Source organism: Penicillium psychrosexuale (assembly GCF_028828465.1).
Source record: "Penicillium psychrosexuale strain IBT 29551 chromosome Unknown utg000004l, whole genome shotgun sequence".
NCBI classification, from domain to species: domain Eukaryota; kingdom Fungi; phylum Ascomycota; class Eurotiomycetes; order Eurotiales; family Aspergillaceae; genus Penicillium; species Penicillium psychrosexuale.
The window spans coordinates 5,103,294-5,121,666 of NW_026643189.1; the positions used below are offsets into that span (position 1 = coordinate 5,103,294).

Here is an 18,373-nt window from a genome sequence, read left to right on the forward strand (position 1 = left end):
TGACTCGCTGATAACCGCGATAGACTCACGTCTCCTTGACCTTGATCCTCATCAGCATCCCCATCATGGCTCGAAAATTTTCACGATTTGAACTCAGCATCCGCAGCCTATTATTTGCGGCTGCAGTATTGTCAGGTGCTGCCTCCGCCTCAGGCTATCATCTACCCTCTCCACAAGTTCCCGTCATACCTTTGAATGGGGCCGAGGGTACACCAGACATCCATGAGTTTGTAAGATGCCTGACGCAAGTTTTATTATGTGTAGCTGACCATCATACCCGCTTATAGTCCTTGCGCCACATCTTCCACCGAGGCACCTATGAACAACCCGACTTTCATGCGAGACTCGATGTCAAGCCAGACACTCGCCTTCGAACTATATCCGAAGATGGCCACGAAGAAGAATATATTGCATCAGATTCCACTCTGCTTGCCTCGTCAAGCCCTCTCACGATACAACGATTAGCCGATCGGCGACTCCAGGTGATTCAAGGTCACTTGGCAGCTGCGCGGTCTTCGGGCTTTGCGACCGCCTTGTCTCCACTAGAATGGGTCATGGACACCTTGCCTGGACCGAATATTACAGATAAGCAGACTGTTTTGACATTTGCACAAATGACTGCAAATGACTATATTGAGGAGCCTGGAACAGGAGAGTGGCACACTATTAATGGCAAATTCAACTATTCGGGGAGCTTTGGTTGGCAAACGGATGGCCTGAGAGGGCACATCTACTCCGATAAGACAAATGACACTGTTGTCATTTCTCTGAAGGGCACTTCGCCCGCTCTCTTTGATGGCGCTGGCACCACAACAAACGATAAAGTCAACGATAATCTATTCTTTAGTTGTTGCTGTGGCCAAGGAGGCTCATATCTATGGAGACAATCCTGCGATTGCCAAAGTGCTACATTTACGGCAAATCTGACATGTATCGTTGAGTCTATGAATGACGAAAACCGTTATTATCGGGCAGCGATCGATCTATACTCTAACGTTACCGAGATCTACCCAGATGCAAATATTTGGATGACCGGTCATTCGCTGGGTGGTGCCATGACGAGTCTGGTTGGATTGACGTTCGGATTGCCTGTGGTCACTTTCGAGGCCGTTCCTGAAGCATTGCCCGCAGCTCGACTTGGCCTCCCAAGTCCGCCAGGCTATGACCCGCGGTTTCCACAGTCGCGACAGTTCACTGGATCCTACCACTTTGGACATACAGCAGACCCAATCTATATGGGAACCTGCAATGGAATCAACTCTATCTGTACATGGGGCGGCTATGCGATGGAGTCAGCATGTCACACCGGACAAATGTGCACGTATGACACTGTGGCAGACAAGGGCTGGCGTGTCGGTCTTGGTACCCACAAGATCGAGAATGTGATATCTGATGTTATCTTGAAATACGACAATGTCCCTTCATGTATCGCAGAGGAAGAATGCTTTGACTGTGAACTCTGGAAGTTCTTCCGAAGCAACGGCTCCGATGTCACGACTACTACGACTACCACCACTACCGCATCTCCCACCAGAACTTCTACTTGCAAGACCCCCGGGTGGTGGGGCTGTCTGGATGAAAGTACAACCGCTACCACTACGACAACAACTTCACCGACAAGCACTGCCACTACTACTACATGCAAGACTCCTGGCTGGTTCGGGTGTAAGGATCCTACCACAACAGCCATTCCGTCACCCACGGTGACTACTACTTTGCCCTCGGTGACTGCAACGACCAGCTGTCATGACCCAGGGTGGTTTGGCTGCCGTGACGGAACGAGCACGGTAGCTACGACTACCGCTACTTCTGCCTCGCCCACTTCCTCGATCTGTGATAGCCTGGGAAAGATGTGGGGATGTCGGGATGAGTCCACTAACACGCCTGCGATCACCTCGACGCCCACTCCTACCAGTTAAAACTCGTTCCTTCCCATGCATGCACTTGCAGCATACTCTTGGTGCCCCTTTAAATAGATTGATCCGTAGGCTCTCGAGAAGCGCAAGCGCTATATATACCCGCCCATTCTTATGATTTGATCAGGGCTCAATTTGCTTTGGGTTTTCCTTTTCCCTGCGATATACAAGATATATGATTGGCGCATTGAGCGAGCTTTTTTTGTTTTTTGTTTTTGTTTCTTGTTGTTTTCAATCCTCTGTGCACGCACGACAGCTTTTGATTATTCCTTGTACTAATTCTAAGGGAAGCACTATTCAGGGTTCTTTGTCGAGGCACTGCCTTGCGCAACACCTTGGAGGGACTGACCCTTGGAGTTTTTGGTTGCTGTCACACTCTGATAACTAGATAGTCCAATGAATTTGTTGGATATAAAATTGCGGATTAACTGACTTGTCTGCAGCTCAACAACTCTGCAAGGCTAAGTTCGTATCTTCGGGGTCGCGATCTCGGATTGTGCCGACAGAACAAACAAGCTTGAGCTCGGATCGAACTGCTATATTGGGAGAACAATTGACCTGCCGGCATTTCTCTCTCTCGGTCTAGCCACCGTCCATTTACAAACCTATTCCTTGTCCTTTTTTACTCCAATTCCGCGAAGTGGGCCCGAGAGGATGACATCGGCCTTGTTTACGATTGGATATCGCATACGCGTCTGACCTAGGCCTGGCATTTTAGATGTTTGTTTTACATCAATATAGTTGGTGATAGGATGATTTCATATCAGAAGCTGGTGGGGCTATGAGGTTCATTGAACTTTTCCATGGTTCCCCCGAAGGCCCTATATAAACCAAAGTGCTCCCGGGAGACTTTTCTCTCTTCTCCATAGACAATCTGCGATCATGGGTCAAGACAACGAGCCTAGTTACATTCCTTGTCAAAGCCAATAACACCGACTAATCCCCTCTCTTTCATAGGAACCTACCGCTACAATGAGACTCCAGTCTACACGGCCTCTAACGGCTGCCCAGTACGCCCTGCCCATTTCCCTTTGAATCGCAAGGTCTAACCATATACATATAGGTCATGGATCCCCAGGCTTCTCAGCGCATTGGCCCCAACGGCCCGCTTCTGATGCAGGATTTCCATCTAATCGATCTGCTCGCACACTTCGACCGTGAGCGCATTCCTGAGCGTGTGGTTCACGCGAAAGGTGCTGGCGCCTACGGCAAGTTTGAGGTCACTGATGACATTAGCGATCTCGTATGTAGGCAGTTTCTATACTTCCCCAGGGAATACTAGGCTAATAACGCATAGACGACCATTGATATGCTCAAGGGTGTCGGCAAGAAGACCAAGATACTCACCCGCTTCTCGACCGTCGGTGGTGAGAAGGGATCCACGGACAGTGCCCGTGATCCTCGCGGATTCGCCATGAAGTTCTACACCGAGGAGGGCAACTGGGATTGGGTGTTCAACAACACCCCAGCTTTCTTCCTGCGTGATCCTGCTAAATTCCCCATCTTCATCCACACCCAGAAGCGCAACCCACAGACAAACCTCAAGGATGCCACCATGTTCTGGGATTACCTCTCCACCCACCATGAGTCAGTCCACCAGGTGATGCACCTGTTCAGTGACCGCGGTACCCCATACTCATACCGTCACATGAATCGCTACTCCGGCCACACCTACAAGTGGATCAAGCCAGACGGCACCTTCAACTACGTCCAGATTCATTGCAAGACTGACCAGGGCAACAAGACCTTAACAAACGATAGGCGGCCAAGCTGTCCGCCGAGAACCCCGACTGGCACACCCAGGATCTATTCGAGGCCATCCGGCGCGGCGAGAACCCGTCCTGGACCTGTTACGTACAAGTCCTGAGCCCCGAACAGGCCGAAAAGTTCCGCTGGAACGTCTTCGATTTGACCAAAGTCTGGCCCCAGAATGAGGTGCCTCTGCGCCGTTTCGGCCGCTTCACCCTCAACAAGAATCCACAGAACTACTTCGCGGAGATCGAACAAGCCGCCTTCTCCCCCTCCCACATGGTCCCTGGTGTCGAGCCCTCTGCCGACCCTGTCCTTCAGTCCCGCCTCTTCTCTTACCCCGACACGCACCGTCACCGCCTGGGCGGCAACTACGAGCAGATCCCCGTGAACTGCCCACTGAAAGCCTTCAACCCCTCACACCGCGATGGCTACATGAACGTCAACGGCAACTACGGCGCCAACCCAAACTACCCTTCTACCTTCCGCCCGCTCGCCCACAAGCCCGCCAAGGCTAGCCAGGAACACGAGAAATGGTCTGGTGCTGTCATCGCCGAGCAGTACCCTGTGACCTCCGAGGACTACGTCCAGGCTAACGGCCTATGGCAGGTCCTTGGCCGTACCCCTGGCCAGCAGGAGAACTTTATCGGTAACATCTCTGGTCATCTGTGCGGCGCCGACGAGCGTGTTCGAAAGGCTACTTACGAGATGTTCCGTCGTGTTAACGCAGATCTTGGTGCTCGTATCCAGTCTGCTACGGAGGCTCATATTACTGGTGCCCCGCCAGCACGTTTGTAGATGTACTTTTGCTTGCTTGTGCTCTCATACTCAAAATAATCGTGGATTCACTCTACGTCGCTGCATCTCGGTATCTCGGTAATTTAAATACGATTTATGAATTACGAGGGCGGTGAGGTTGATGGCCCCTTGAGATGGTTCGGTTCGGCACCATATCGGAAAAAATAGATACTCTCTCTAGGTATCTTAGTCCAGCCGCGAACACGTTCCGAAGCAAAAGGAGAGTATCCTTTTATATCTATCTTAGCTGCGATCGGTTGTATGAAGAACTCCCGTGCCTAAGGAGTACGGTTAGTGATAAATGCTATTTCGGGGAGTGGGTCGCTATCCCCAAATCAAATTGGTGAGGCGGCGAAACACCAGTGTCGCGGAGTCTACGTTAGTACAGTATCGAGTTTGGCATTTTTTTTTTATCCTATACAATTATTACGGCTAACACGACGAATCCTGTCTTTTTTTTTCTGGCACACCTGGATAGGTTACGTTACTCAACTGTGCTCTCTGTTCACCATCAATAGACCGAACGTGATATCGCAACAGTTTTTATTGATGTGCCACCTACACACAGTCTACAGCAAGAAAAAAGTTCGACCCAAGGTTTGGAACGGGTCCACCTGGCTAAAAGGTCTAGGAACCATCATGATTTCGAAATCTTGTACGTGTTCTTCCACCCCAAACCGCTCATAGGCCTCGAGATCTTGCTCACTACTGAGAGGCTTGCGGGCAAATCTACGGCCCAGTCCTTCTAACTCCGGTAGAGACGAAAATAAGCGTGGCGCCTGCCTTAGCTCCGAATGTAGATATTGGCAGACAGACTTGTAGACACTTAGCAGCTGCTCTGGGCAGTCGGCCCAATGTTCCAATCAAGTTTGGCAGTCTTTTCCTGTCAGAAGGGGTACAGTAATATTCGAAATCAGTTTTAAAGCTACACTCTTTCGAATTGATTCCCGAATCTAATTTTAGCTCATCTCCTGGCAATCCCTGCAGGGGTGTATCGTGTTCACAGGTAACGACGAATGAGTCACTGTTATAATACTGTAACGCTCTATAGAATCCAGCGAAATCTTTCATGTAAAGAAACCAAACAAAGGGGGAATTCTCGCAGTCTGACAAGATCCTTCTCCTCCACTCTCGCAACTTGACACCGCATTACAAGTAGTCTTCGCCTACACTCGTTTGACACCCAATTGCAGACTGCGGCGGCGTTGGAGTATAGAGAACTAATCGTGATCCTGGTAGGAAATTATGCTTCTCTCCCTATGGTTTCTGCTATCTACGGCGATTTCCATTCGTTACCAGAGTATATTGAAATCTGGTACTCCGAGAAATTCACATAGGTCTTTCAAGGCCTTGATCGAGTCTAAATATAGCACAGATTCTATATCGCATCGATTATAAACACTACTTCAGTCCGAAGAGAATAAATTACATGAACTTACCTCGTTGTACGCTCTGACCCCTAAATACCTTAGTAGTCCTACGCAACACAGTCTAACTATAGTCCTTTCTCGTCCTAGTAGGCCTAAGAATGAGTCATAGCGCGATACTCTTAGGTTGCTCAAATTGTTCAAATAGGAGGATGGAAGAGTCTATAACCAGGACCGGCCGACCTATATCCACTACCGCATAGAGTGATGAGTAGCAGCCAATAATCGGGAGATTAAAAATGATACGGAGGAAGATTCGTTTTGGCGGCATTATACCTTTACAATACATTCAATAAAGAGGGAATAGCTAGGAGTTCAGAGAGGTGAGAGAAGTTCAATACTAGCTAAAGCGAGATCATAAGAGGATCTTCTTGCATTCCACGGCTGATTTGAGCCTGAAGCCTTTCATGCCACCTTGCCAGCTTAATGCGATTGCCGTTCTAGCTGAATCACGTAGCTCCGATTCATACTCCCCGATGACATGTCGACCGAGGGTTTGCGAACTTACTGCAACCTCAAGCCTGCGAGCCAGATCTGCAGCGTCACGCAAGGCAGTATTGGCCCCCATCGCTCCAGTTGGTGGCATGGGATGAATCGCGTCGCCGAGTAAAGTCACATGGGGCGAGGGCTCCCAGGAGGCCAACTCTGGTGAGGCAGAAAGCATCAACCGGGTTGACGTTTGAGCCTCGTCTTGCATCTCGAAAAGCACCTGCAAGTCAGGATGCCATGACTTGGTAACATGTCGAGCAAGTTCAGCTGACTTTTCTGGGCTTAATGGCCAGTACGTGTCATTTGACGACGAGATATTGGAGGAATGAGTGACAAGCACCCAATACACGTATGGGTCGGGAAGCTGAGGTTTCGAGACTTTTTCTGCGTGTGGGAAACGGATGGATTCAAATAGCAAGGAGGTCCGTGATTCATCGTCTGGGTTTGAAACAAGAGACATTCCATGGTGGTACGCCTCGGGAAACCGAGCCAGAAATTTGGGGCTCAAGGGTGTCTTTCCAAAGATGATGCGCATGCCGGTGTCGATACCCATGAAATCTGGTATGTACTGCTTGCGGACCCTAGATCGAACTCCATCTGCACCAACAAGGAGAGATCCAGTTTCCTTCGAGCCATTCGCAAAGAATGCAATTGTGTTTCCGTCGTTCACAGTGTAATGGTCGAAGCTCTTTCCAAAAAACACATGCTCATCCAAACCTGTCAGCAGAACCTCACGGAAAGTACTCCGATCCACAGTCTGGGGCTCGAGAAAAGCAGCCGACCCAAGGGGCCTAGGAGGACCAGTGCCGCCTAGTAGTGTACCATCGGGTTTAAGTCTCACGCCTCCCATTATCGTCTCGGCACAGGTGTTCTCGAACAGAGCATATAGCTCAGGCGACAGGTTATTACGAAGGGCGTAGATACCCTCACTTCCCACCCTCAATCTATATCCCTGAGTCCGAAGATCATGCCTTCCGTCCTGTTCAAATAGTTTGAAAGGAATGTTTCGTTTTTTCAGTCCCTGAGCCAAGCAAAGACCGCCAAGCCCAGCACCGATAATCAAGACAGGATGAGACATGGCAGTTGTGCAATAAGAAAGGGAGAAGCTGAGATCAGAAGCAAGGGCTGTTAATGTATGTCTTTGGGAGAACAAAACTGTATAGGCTTTTTGTTTGGCACATCGCTAAATTTATACATCATCGTATCGGCACGTATGTTCTCGGCCACCGATCTGATAGTCGGACATCGGGGCTTAAAGGTCCGACAGGTCGGTGAGCCATCTCGGGGCAATCAGATTGGCATACAAAGGACCAGGTCCGCGTTTTACAGCAGTGCAGGTCCTGAAAGTAGATAAATATTTGGCTAATTATTGCCAATGAGATACATACTGAACCCGGTATAGGATATATAAAATAATAAGAATACTACTAAAAGTATGATATAGAACATTCTTATTACTGCAAGGGGAATTTATAGTTCCCCCACGTGGGGTTGTCAGACTCATACTACATCTAGTTATATCTAAATTGTACAGTTAGTAGAATTTCAAGACTGTATGATCAGAAAATACTAGACTAATCAAGCCCGAACATAGCACGACTCGAATATCGAATAATGTTCGGACGATGACCCATCGCTTGCCCCATCCGGGCACCGCCAAGCTTCTCATCCCGCCAAAATTTGCGCTTGGAGGCGATCAAGCCCGTCAAATCCCCCGTTCCCCCGCCAATTCGGACCATTGGCTTTTATCCTCTTTTTGTCTAGCTCCTTTGTCTCTGCCGTACTCACTTACCCTCGGTAGGCGTCAAGGAAACTTTTCGCTGCCGTGGAGTGCCCGCGTGCAATGTTCCTGGCATAGTGGGTACTTTGATTTTTTATTCCCCTGACTTCCGAACCGGGCCAACTCTCAACTCCATATCGCAAGTTGCTCGAGCCAACCTTCCATTCCTCCCAGCGATCTCGGTTATTTCGTCCATCCAACATGGCCGAACCCAAGGCCTCAGATGCCATCACGCCGGTGGATGTCTTTCCCGAATATGGTTACTCTTCAGCCGCTGGACCGGGCTCGGACTCATCCACGACCAAGGTCATTCAAAATGCAAAGGCAGCCACGGAGAAGGAACGGTCTATGACATTGACACAGGGTATCCGGTTGTACCCCAAAGCCGTTTTTTGGAGCGTGCTCATCTCTACTTGCATTGCCATGGAGGGTTACGATATTAGTTTGGTCAACAACTTCTATGCCTTCCCGCAGTTCAATCGCAAATATGGTGAGATGCTGGCCGATGGCACATATCAAGTATCCGCTGCGGTAAGTTCAACCAATTCCGGCGGTAGCCATTCCTCTATCTCTTGGAGTGGGGTGGACTTACCTCTTTGAGGGATGAAGAAACTGACAATTCTCTGGATTTGAAGTGGCAAGCAGGTCTGAGCAACGGTGCCTACTGCGGCGAGATCATCGGTCTATTCATCAACGGCTGGGCTTCAGAACGATTCGGTTACCGGTACACAATTATGTCCTGCCTTGTACTTGTTAGTGCCTGGACGGCAATCTTCTTCACGGCCAAGAATGTGCATGCCCTGCTTGCAGCGGAGATTCTCTGCGGTATTCCCTGGGGTGTCTTTCAGACTTTGACGATTACCTATGCCTCGGAGGTGTGTCCTGTGGCGCTGCGAGGGTATTTGACGACCTATGTCAATTTCTGCTGGGGCCTTGGCCAGCTTATCGGCATCGGTGTGATTAAGGGCATGTTGAACCGGGAGGACGAATGGGCATACCGGATTCCATACGGACTGCAGTGGATGTGGCCGCTGCCGCTCTTCATTGGTATTTGGCTTGCGCCCGAATCCCCATGGTGGTTGGTTCGGAAAGGCCGCACTGAAGATGCGAAACGGGCCCTTCTCCGTTTGACTACCAAAAGTCAGGGTCAGGATGGGGATTTCGATCCGGATGAGACTGTCGCTATGATGGTTCATACTACCGCCCTGGAGGAAAAAATCACCCAGGGTGCGAGCTACTTGGATTGCTTCCGGGGCACTGATCTCCGCCGCACAGAGATTGTCTGTATGGTCTGGGCCATCCAAAATCTCAGTGGAAACTCCTTCTCCAACTACTCGACCTACTTTCTAAAACAGGCCGGGTTAGACTCCTCTAACTCTTACAACTTTGCTATGGGTCAATACGGAATCAATATGGTTGGCGTTTTTGGATCATGGTTCCTTATGACACTCGGAATCGGCCGGCGGACATTATGTCTGTACGGTCTCTGTGGTCTGTGCACCATGCTATTGGTCATGGGCTTCCTTGGCCTTGTTCCCAAAGAACACAGAGACCAAGGCTCCCTGGCCACAGGTTCAATGATGTTGATCTGGGCCCTATTCTACCAGCTGACCGTTGGAACGGTCTGCTTCTCCCTTGTTGCCGAACTTTCCACCCGCCGACTTCAAATCAAGACAGTCGTGCTGGGCCGCAACCTGTACAACATTGTCGCTATCGTCTGCGGCGTTCTGACCCCTTACATGCTGAACCCCGGCGCCTGGAACTGGGGCAACTACGCCGGTTTCTTCTGGGGTGGCATCTGCTTCCTGTGCATCATCTACACGTACTTCCGTGTTCCCGAGCCTCGTGGCCGCACGTTCGCCGAGCTTGACCTGCTCTTCGAGCGCGGTGTCAGCGCTCGCAAGTTTGCGACCACCCAAGTGGACGTGTTTGATGAGACCATTGAGAGTCAAGTCATTGATGATTACCGGGCAAATAAAAACACCCGAACCGATGAATGCGAATTGGAGAAAAATCACGGTTCGATATGATGCGATGTATCTTATGTTTACGATTAATTCTGCTTCTGGGCCCGAACTTGATAGGCCCCCTATGTATATAGCATTTTTCAGCAAATAGCAGTAGTAATCTAATATCTTTACATGATGATCAAACAAAATAAAGTCACACTGCTCCTGATGTAAACCACTGCAATTTCTTACATATCTCCACTTCTTTTTAGCACTGAAGAGCCCATTGCCTGCATATTCGTGGGGGCACCTGGAGTTAGTCCGGTTCCACTCTTACATCAATGGCAATTCTCGATCCCTCAAACTGACATATGACCTTTCGTGTTATTATGCCTCGACCAGGTACAATCACGGAACACCCGGCAATGCCAATTCGGAAGATGAGACGAACGTGGATGAGACACCCAGCTATAAGGTTGCAGTCGAGAGTTATAGGCACAAGTGAGTTATATGATACTGTTCTATGTCTTATAACGAATCCTCTGTTCTACAGCTTCAGCGTGAATTACACGCAAGCGATGAAAAAAACCAGCTTCTTCATTCCAAATGACTTTGTCATCTATTCGTTGGACCACTCGGGCTTCTTCTTTTCCGCAAAGGCAGTCATACCTAGAATAACCGTTAGCAAACCCACTCACACTCCCTCAGCAAACCGAAGTGCCAACTCACCAATCTTCTGATCCTTGCTCCCAAAGAGCGCATGGAACAATCGTCTCTCATACTCAATACCCTCCTTGAGCGGCAAGTCCTGGCTCTTATTGACAACCTCCTTAGCAGCGACAACAGCCACACGGCTATGGCTGGCAATAGCCTCGGCCGTCTTGTAGGCTTGCTCAAGCAGCTCCTCCTTACCACCCGGCACGACCTTGGCTGCGACGCCCCACTCACCAGCCTCCTTACCACTGAACATCTTTCCAGTGAGGATAAGCTCCATGGCCTTGCTCTTGCCGACCGCACGGGTCAGGCGTTGAGATCCACCGGCGCCGGGGATTGTGCCCAGCTTGATTTCGGGCTGGCCGAAGGTGGCGGTCTCGGTGCAGTACAGGATGTCGCACATCAGGGCTAGCTCGCAGCCGCCGCCGAGGGCGTAGCCGGAGACAGCGGCGATGACTGGGGTGCGGATGGAGGTGGCGAGGTGGGACCAGGGCGCGATGAAGTTCTCGCTGAAGGCCTTGGAGAAGCTTAGAGGGGCCATTTCTTTGATGTCGGCGCCGGCTGTGGTGGGTTTGTTAGGTTAGTATTGATGTACATTAGGATTAGGGCGAGGCAAGATGGGAGAGGATGTAGGACATGAAAAGTGTAAATAGGACATGTACATACCGGCAAAGGCCTTCTCGCTTCCTGTGATAATGATCGCGCCGATGCTCTTGTCATTGTCGTAGTTGGTCAGGGCTTCGTTAAGCTCCTTGAACAAGGGAGTGAATAGTGCGTTGAGGGCCTTGGGGCGGTTAAGGGTAACTATAACAGCAATGAGAATTGGCGGGCATTATATTGACTGATTGTACATACTCAATCCCACGCCGGGCTTGGGAACCGAAGTGAGGATGTGCTCGTAACTACCAGCGGCTGAAGAATAACCCCGGACTCGGGCTAGGTAGGAAGTCAAGGGGACCGATGTCCGAGCAGTGGCCAGACGAGTGCATTGACGGGCAAACATTGTGATATGTGAAGAAAAATATAATTACTTCTGTTCAGACAATTGAGGTTAAATTAATGCAGAGAAGGGAGAGAGACTACCGATGCGATACATCATAGATAATCGGTTTCCCCGCGACCGACTGAACGCCGCCAAAATTAACCGCCGAAGTTAACCGTCCCGAGGTCCATTCGAATTTGGCTAAGCCCTTTTCGTCTGCCTTATGTCACTGCACCGCCACATATCGGACTTCGCCACATATCACGTGCACTGGGATGGCTAGTGATTTGCATCTAAGCTGATTGGCCCGTGGGCAGTGGACACTTCTCTGTCCTGAAGGAAGTGCAGTGCCTGACCTGGAATGTCTGGTTTCAGCAGCTTATCTTAATCACTGCTTTTCTTTTGCTTCCTTCTTTCATTTCTTTCTTTCAGTGGTCCAGCCCTGTGCTTTACCTATTCTCCCTAATATTTTCATCATGGATGTCCCTGAGCCCGATCAGTCTCCCTTCACAGCCATGTCGGCGCACACCTCTCGACTGACTCGAGTGAGTGTCCCATGAGGGGCAAAGGCATTGCGCGATGTCTTTGGATCCTTCATTCCTGAGATCAGCCGAATGGCCCGACTAGTGTGCTAATACACCAATCACAGCACTATCAAGCCTACCTCGATGCCTCGACTCCGTACACAACCTACCGCTGGGTTGGTTCTGGTGTGCTCCTGTGCCTCTTCTTCCTGCGCATTTTCCTCGCGCAGGGCTGGTACATCGGTATGACTCCGTCGAGCCCCTATAAATGGAATCAGCAAAGCGGAAATGATGCGCTTCAACCCCAACGCCCGGGAGCCATTCATCCGCGGTGCTGTAAACATCTACATAAACAAACCGCTAACGCTGGGATCTTGAATCACAGTCGCCTATACACTCGGCATCTATCTCCTGAACCTCTTCCTCGCTTTCCTGACTCCCAAGTTCGACCCCTCTCTCACCCAGGACGAGGGTCTTGAGGACGGTGACGCCGGGTCCCCCAGCCTCCCTACCAAAAAGGACGAGGAGTTCCGACCCTTCATCCGCCGTCTGCCGGAGTTCAAGTTTTGGCACTCGGCCACTCGCGCCATCGCCATTGGCTTCGTTTGCTCCTGGCTCGCTGTCTTCGATATCCCCGTCTTCTGGCCGGTGCTGGTCATTTACTGGATCATTCTGTTTGTGCTGACGAGTATGTTTGCCCTTTTGGTCGGAATTCGATCCAATACCTATATCATTTTTATGGACATCTGTCTAACTTGACCCTTTTTCCAGTGCGACGACAAATCCAGCATATGATTAAGTACCGCTACGTGCCTTTCTCCTTCGGAAAGACGCGGTATGGCCGTTCATGAGAGTTTCGGTTTCTGGGCTTTTTTTCTGTCTCTGACTCTATATCCACGATCGTTCGCATGTGCATATCATGTATCTGTATGCGCACTTTGGCTTGGTGAGCAACAGACAGGCATGATATGATAAGAGGTGAAAGCGCGGGGCTCATGGTAGTCCATTTATGAATTTTCCCAGACTCTTTTTTAATCACTACTTGCTTAGAGGGCCGCTTTTTTGGCGTGTTCCAGTCTTCTTCCCCTGTGAAATATGATTAGACCTGAAGTCAACGAATAAATTAACTTGAAATATATTTATTGAGAGGATTCAATTCATTCCTTTTATAGTTTGCCAAACGAGAAGGTAACTCGTTTGAGACATCTCATGTGGAGATGAGCGGATTTGCGCTTGTATGCCGCTGTGATTGTATTTGAGAATATTTAGATTAAATTATCAGATGAATCAACACTTTATTTATCTCAAGCCACAAGAGCAAAGAGGAATGTCTAATCTTCTCGTCTCGTCTGTTGCCTGTTGCCTGTAGGCTTCACACTCACACCATCCCTAACATGGAGTAATACAACGCTGCGAACTCGACCTTAAGACTCTGACTCGCATTCACACTGAAGGAACATGGACATGAGCATGAACATGCCAGCAGTGTTCTCGACCTCCACTGAAATCACAATCCTCTTCACCGGCTGGACAACCTCAACCACGACGCAATATGTCTTCACATTGACCTTTCTATTCCTCCTCGCCATCTTCAACCGCTTTCTCGGCGCCCTGAAATCCCAACTCGAGAAATCCTGGTCCCAGCATACCTCTCCCCCTCCAACCGTGCTTCTCGCCCCAGTAAATCCACGGGAAAGCATCCGAAAAGCAAAGCTCAGTCCTCTTCCCAACTACATGCGCGTGCACGAGGACGAGGACCCCGATGAAGAGAATTTGCCAGTCTCGAACAATGACAATGAAACACAAAGCACGTCAATGAAGCATCTAAAAAAGGATGGCCCTCGGAATAGGACCTCCCTGAAACGCCTGGTCCCATCCTGGAAGGCCAGTGGAACGTGGAGTCTCCGAAAAGACGGGACACGTGCATTGCTTGAGTGTGCTAAGGCTTTGATTGGATATTTCTTGTGAGTTGTTACATCTGCGGCTGTCTGCATACTTATGTATTGAATGATCGTTAATTATTGGCATTGATAGGATGCTATCCGTGATGACCTTCAACGTCGGCGTCTTCGTTACTGTGCTTTTCGGCGTCCTGGTAGGCGAACTGCTTCTTGGAAGATTCTCTCAGGGAATCCCTGGCTGGCAGGAAGGGACTTGTCATGGTGGATGATTCTGCGTAGCGCCGTGTGGTGTCTCACAAAGGGGGCTTGGTGAAATACCTAATTAGAGCTATTGATCCTAGAATGACAATATCATCATCTATACTTCATCATTTGCCTAATTCCTTTATAAAACAAGAACGCTCACAGATATAAATAATCATATGCCCTCAGCATAAACACGATCGACCTGCTGCTGCTGTACTGGCTAAGTCTCAGATTCTGGTCTGCAAGCCATCGATCCTGACCAAACCGACAAAATGTTACTACAGATCTATGTCCAACCCAAATCCCCGGCATGACATGACGTACCTGGAGCAAGGGGAACCATAATCGCCCAAGCCTCCTGACAACTGCAATCAGCCCCATTGATGTGTGAGCACTTTGCTAGCGGACGTCCAACTTTAGGGATTCTCTTCATCGGTCGGTCATATTGTGCACATTTGGACGAGCGGTGGCCTCGAATACAGGATTCACTGTTTCAGGGTCCGTCGGTATGTTTTTTGTCTACCATTTCAGACAGGAGATATCTTACCAAGACCATTTATAGCCTTGGGAGTCGAATGCCATATCTCTGATTTGCTGGTTCGAATATAGCCAAGTCCAAAACAAAAACAAATCGTGCCAATGTCTATGGGGCCCGAAAATGGAGGAAATATTAGATATATTTATCGAGTAAATACTGAATATGTAGACCACTTGCGCAAATTTGCTTAAATTAACGCTGGGGATCGGCCGCTATAAAAACCTTCTGGAGATCGACGCTGTACCTAGGGTTTTACAATGCAACTTTTGATAGTTAGTTAACTTACTAACTAACTAGTTAGTTATAGGACTATGCTGACTCTAGTCCGTACGTGGGCAGAAAAAGCCACCAGGCGGGGCATCCAAGGACTCCGCCTTCGGGATTCAAGTGGGGTTTGTGTTTATCCCCTCTCCCCTTTCCCTCAAGGGTTTCAAAGCATCAATATTCAGCAATCGGTCTGTCAAGTGAGCTAAGAAAAATCACATTCCTCGGCACTCCAACACGCATGGCTGATAGCAGAGCGCGGCTCTAGAACAGTCGAATCTTAGTACTGCATTCGCTTGAACACCCAAATCCAAATAAAGACAAAAGCGAGTTACGGAGATGGACCATTCTCCAGGGTTTATTATCATACCTCAATGCGTATCTGTGGCGCTCGTGAAACAATTTGCGGAGGAGTTTGATCAAGATATCGCGAAAAAACGACCTATGGTGTGCCGAGAAAAGTACAATGAATACGCGGTTTCATCGTTAGGTATTGCAATAAGAGACGATTTTGTGAAGGTATCCTATCATTCTTCAGCTTGTCATTTGAAAACACTAAGAAAAGCAGAATAATCAAAGAATACTCGAGCCCTTGCTATCCGCGAGTGCAGTACCCCACTGGCCAATATCGACTCATATAGGGGTATTTCACCAAACACATGCGGATCCATCAAGGTTGATGACTGCAAATTCGGAGGAGGTTTATGTTACCATTGCAGTGACGGATCTAGGGCAAGATAATGGTTGGTTCACGTTTTATGAAGGGTCTCATCTACGGAAACCACCCATTGAACACCCCATGCGCTTGAATCTGAAAGCGGGTGATGCCGTTGCTTGGAGTGGCAGAATTGTTTATTCTCATAATAGCGGAGGGGGAGGGAAGTTTCTTACGCTTGTTTATCGGTTAACTGCGGGCTGAAGTGATGTATATTCACGAAGAGCCTCAACTATGGGGATCTTGCCAATTGTCCCTCCGAAATAAATGATCATGTTCCCAGTCTAGCCAAAGAAAATAATTTTCCCAATCCAACATGTCATAGCCTCCGGAGCTTGAAGCATTAGGCTCTAAATCGAGTGGAAGCTGCTCCGCAACCCGCAAAGTAGGTGAGCTGATGGAAGAACTTTGGTGAGATGGAAGATGCGGCTGTATACCAGCTAAGCCTAAGTGTTCAACGGGTAACCCAGGTCGTTCGGGCCCTTGTCCTTGTCCTTGCCGCAAAGGCCTGCTATTAATGTCAAGTGGGCATTCATCAACGTCGCTAGGATCGTCACTTGAAAATACATTTGCCTCTGCTCCTCTGACTTGTAAAGCGTTGGGAGAAAATGCACTTTGTGATCTGTTCTGAACTGTTAAATCAACGCTGGTTCCTATGATTACTTCTTCGCCATTGCCTGCAGCGATTAATAGCTATTCTGATATACAAGAGGGTCAAATCTTACCATTTGCTTCATGCCGGTTTCGGTCTACTCCTTCCCTGTCATGTTCGGGGTCTGAAGGTGATGGCATAGGCTCAGGTTGGCATACGCGAGGCCTTTTTGACGTGCGGAGTCGTCCCGACTCAAGACGCCGTTTCCACCCCTTCGAGATATCCAACACCTTCCCAAATTGCAAGGGACAGTTTTCTATGTATTGCAAATCGTATCCGAGTATTTCACATATTTGACTTAGTCTTCAGGGGGAAAAGGATTAGTGACGAGATTCTGAAATCAATTATGGAAGTAACAAAAGCTTACGATAGACTTCCTCTAGCAAGCCTTTCAATTATGAGAGGAATAACAAGAAATGCTGGTGCCATATCCGTTGCCTGGTCAGCATGATGGCCGGCCTTCGTTCTCATCTGTCGTAAGAAATACGGCAGACTTTCGGAAGACTCGGCGTATCGTGCATAAAAGGTAACAGGTTGCCCAGCTTTCAACAACTTGTTAATATAGATAAAAGACCGGTTATTCTGACTCACCTTGCAAAAATATATCAGAGCAATCCGATCTCCACTGAGTCTCAGATAAAGCGAAAATAGAGCGATTTGCCCAAATTGCACCACGAGTCAGCTTAATAAGATGCTTCTCCTGGGCGTCGTGCCCGCTATATTCTCGCATGACTTCGAATACGCTGGCTGCGTCCCCAACCGTTTTTAGCGTGACTGCACAAAATGACATGAATACGAGTTCTCGAAAGCACACCAACTTGCGATAAAAATCGCCTTCGGGGCTTGTTTTCATCGCGAAGTCACAATATTGGTGCAAAATAGGAACAAGACCAACAATTTCGGAAGATGTTTGTTGGGAAAATCTGGGTGGCTGGTATGATAGAGTATCAGCATGGGACAGAATCCTCAGCGTGATTTCACCATCCTCCAGAAACTTTTGCTTATTGGATCGCCAATGACCCAACGGCGGTATCTTTGCTAGGAGACTGTCCAAATCAGATTGCCACCTCAATCGTGTTTGGCTATTGGATGGCTTTTCGGTTGGAGCTCGGTCGATGCGTGTTGGGTCGTATTCGATGACTTGGAAGCCCCTAGATTGATTCGCAGGTTCATTCGTATGGTATTGGCGACTACTGGGGCGTTGGTTTCCCCCGGCTTCTATTGACTGAGGAGCGGGAGAGTGACTTTCTAGGCTGGACAGCAAGATTCGCTCCAGCTCAAGTACTTTAGCCTCGAGAAATCGGATATAGGCCGTGTCGTTGCCCTCGAACTGAATTCGACGGTGGATTTCCATAGCGGAGACTGGAGTGAAAAAGAAGGGGGAGGAAGGAAGCCTACCTATGGCTCATGTGATAATCGAGTTCCATTTCTGTGCGTGGCACATTACCATTGGAGGCTATAGATTTGGCTATATTTTTCAGTGGTATAATGCATCATATATAATCAGCCAATTAATCACATACGATGTAGGGCGCTTAGTTCATGCATGCAAGCTTCAACCCATTATGCCTACTTAAGTCCCGATATGCCCGTGGTCTGCTCTTCAGAAACTTTCTATTTTACATATCGCAACTTTTCTCTTTCCCTTGCCATATCCTTGTAGTGTTGTTATTACAGACTAGTCGTGCTTTCTCTGCGCAGGGATAGACATCGTCTTCTCAGCTCTTTC

The 18,373-nt window shown here is 48.9% G+C and overlaps 8 protein-coding genes across 8 annotated transcripts; 5 read left to right on the forward strand and 3 right to left on the reverse strand.

Moving 5' to 3' along the window:
• Positions 1 to 65: 65 nt before the first annotated feature.
• atg15 (triglyceride lipase ATG15) lies at positions 66 to 1,919 on the forward strand (the record flags this gene model as incomplete). Its single annotated transcript, XM_057188751.1, has 2 exons — positions 66 to 230; positions 288 to 1,919. The coding sequence occupies 2 exons, from the start codon at positions 66 to 68 to the stop codon at positions 1,917 to 1,919; spliced, it is 1,797 nt and encodes a 598-aa protein (XP_057040454.1).
• Positions 1,920 to 2,798: 879 nt separating this feature from the next.
• On the forward strand, positions 2,799 to 4,463 carry N7518_007825 (catalase; the record flags this gene model as incomplete). Its single annotated transcript, XM_057188752.1, has 5 exons — positions 2,799 to 2,820; positions 2,874 to 2,926; positions 2,980 to 3,159; positions 3,214 to 3,624; positions 3,678 to 4,463. The coding sequence occupies 5 exons, from the start codon at positions 2,799 to 2,801 to the stop codon at positions 4,461 to 4,463; spliced, it is 1,452 nt and encodes a 483-aa protein (XP_057040455.1).
• Positions 4,464 to 6,245: 1,782 nt separating this feature from the next.
• On the reverse strand, positions 6,246 to 7,457 carry N7518_007826 (FAD-dependent oxidoreductase; the record flags this gene model as incomplete). The annotated part of the gene is made up of 1 exon (XM_057188753.1): positions 6,246 to 7,457. One exon carries the CDS (start codon positions 7,455 to 7,457, stop codon positions 6,246 to 6,248), a length of 1,212 nt encoding a protein of 403 aa, XP_057040456.1.
• A 903-nt stretch (positions 7,458 to 8,360) lies between these two features.
• N7518_007827 (putative MFS alpha-glucoside transporter) lies at positions 8,361 to 10,189 on the forward strand (the record flags this gene model as incomplete). The annotated part of the gene is made up of 2 exons (XM_057188754.1): positions 8,361 to 8,690; positions 8,795 to 10,189. The coding sequence occupies 2 exons, from the start codon at positions 8,361 to 8,363 to the stop codon at positions 10,187 to 10,189; spliced, it is 1,725 nt and encodes a 574-aa protein (XP_057040457.1).
• A 538-nt stretch (positions 10,190 to 10,727) lies between these two features.
• echA (enoyl-CoA hydratase echA) lies at positions 10,728 to 11,825 on the reverse strand (the record flags this gene model as incomplete). The annotated part of the gene is made up of 4 exons (XM_057188755.1): positions 10,728 to 10,777; positions 10,838 to 11,383; positions 11,489 to 11,626; positions 11,678 to 11,825. The coding sequence occupies 4 exons, from the start codon at positions 11,823 to 11,825 to the stop codon at positions 10,728 to 10,730; spliced, it is 882 nt and encodes a 293-aa protein (XP_057040458.1).
• Positions 11,826 to 12,280: 455 nt separating this feature from the next.
• On the forward strand, positions 12,281 to 13,179 carry N7518_007829 (Rer1 family protein; the record flags this gene model as incomplete). Its single annotated transcript, XM_057188756.1, has 4 exons — positions 12,281 to 12,349; positions 12,454 to 12,571; positions 12,714 to 13,016; positions 13,100 to 13,179. 4 exons carry the CDS (start codon positions 12,281 to 12,283, stop codon positions 13,177 to 13,179), a joined length of 570 nt encoding a protein of 189 aa, XP_057040459.1.
• A 607-nt stretch (positions 13,180 to 13,786) lies between these two features.
• N7518_007830 (copper transporter family protein) lies at positions 13,787 to 14,296 on the forward strand (the record flags this gene model as incomplete). The annotated part of the gene is made up of 1 exon (XM_057188757.1): positions 13,787 to 14,296. The coding sequence occupies one exon, from the start codon at positions 13,787 to 13,789 to the stop codon at positions 14,294 to 14,296; it is 510 nt and encodes a 169-aa protein (XP_057040460.1).
• A 2,925-nt stretch (positions 14,297 to 17,221) lies between these two features.
• Positions 17,222 to 17,998, reverse strand: N7518_007831 (uncharacterized protein; the record flags this gene model as incomplete). The annotated part of the gene is made up of 1 exon (XM_057188758.1): positions 17,222 to 17,998. The coding sequence occupies one exon, from the start codon at positions 17,996 to 17,998 to the stop codon at positions 17,222 to 17,224; it is 777 nt and encodes a 258-aa protein (XP_057040461.1).
• Between the last annotated feature and the right edge of the window lie 375 nt (positions 17,999 to 18,373).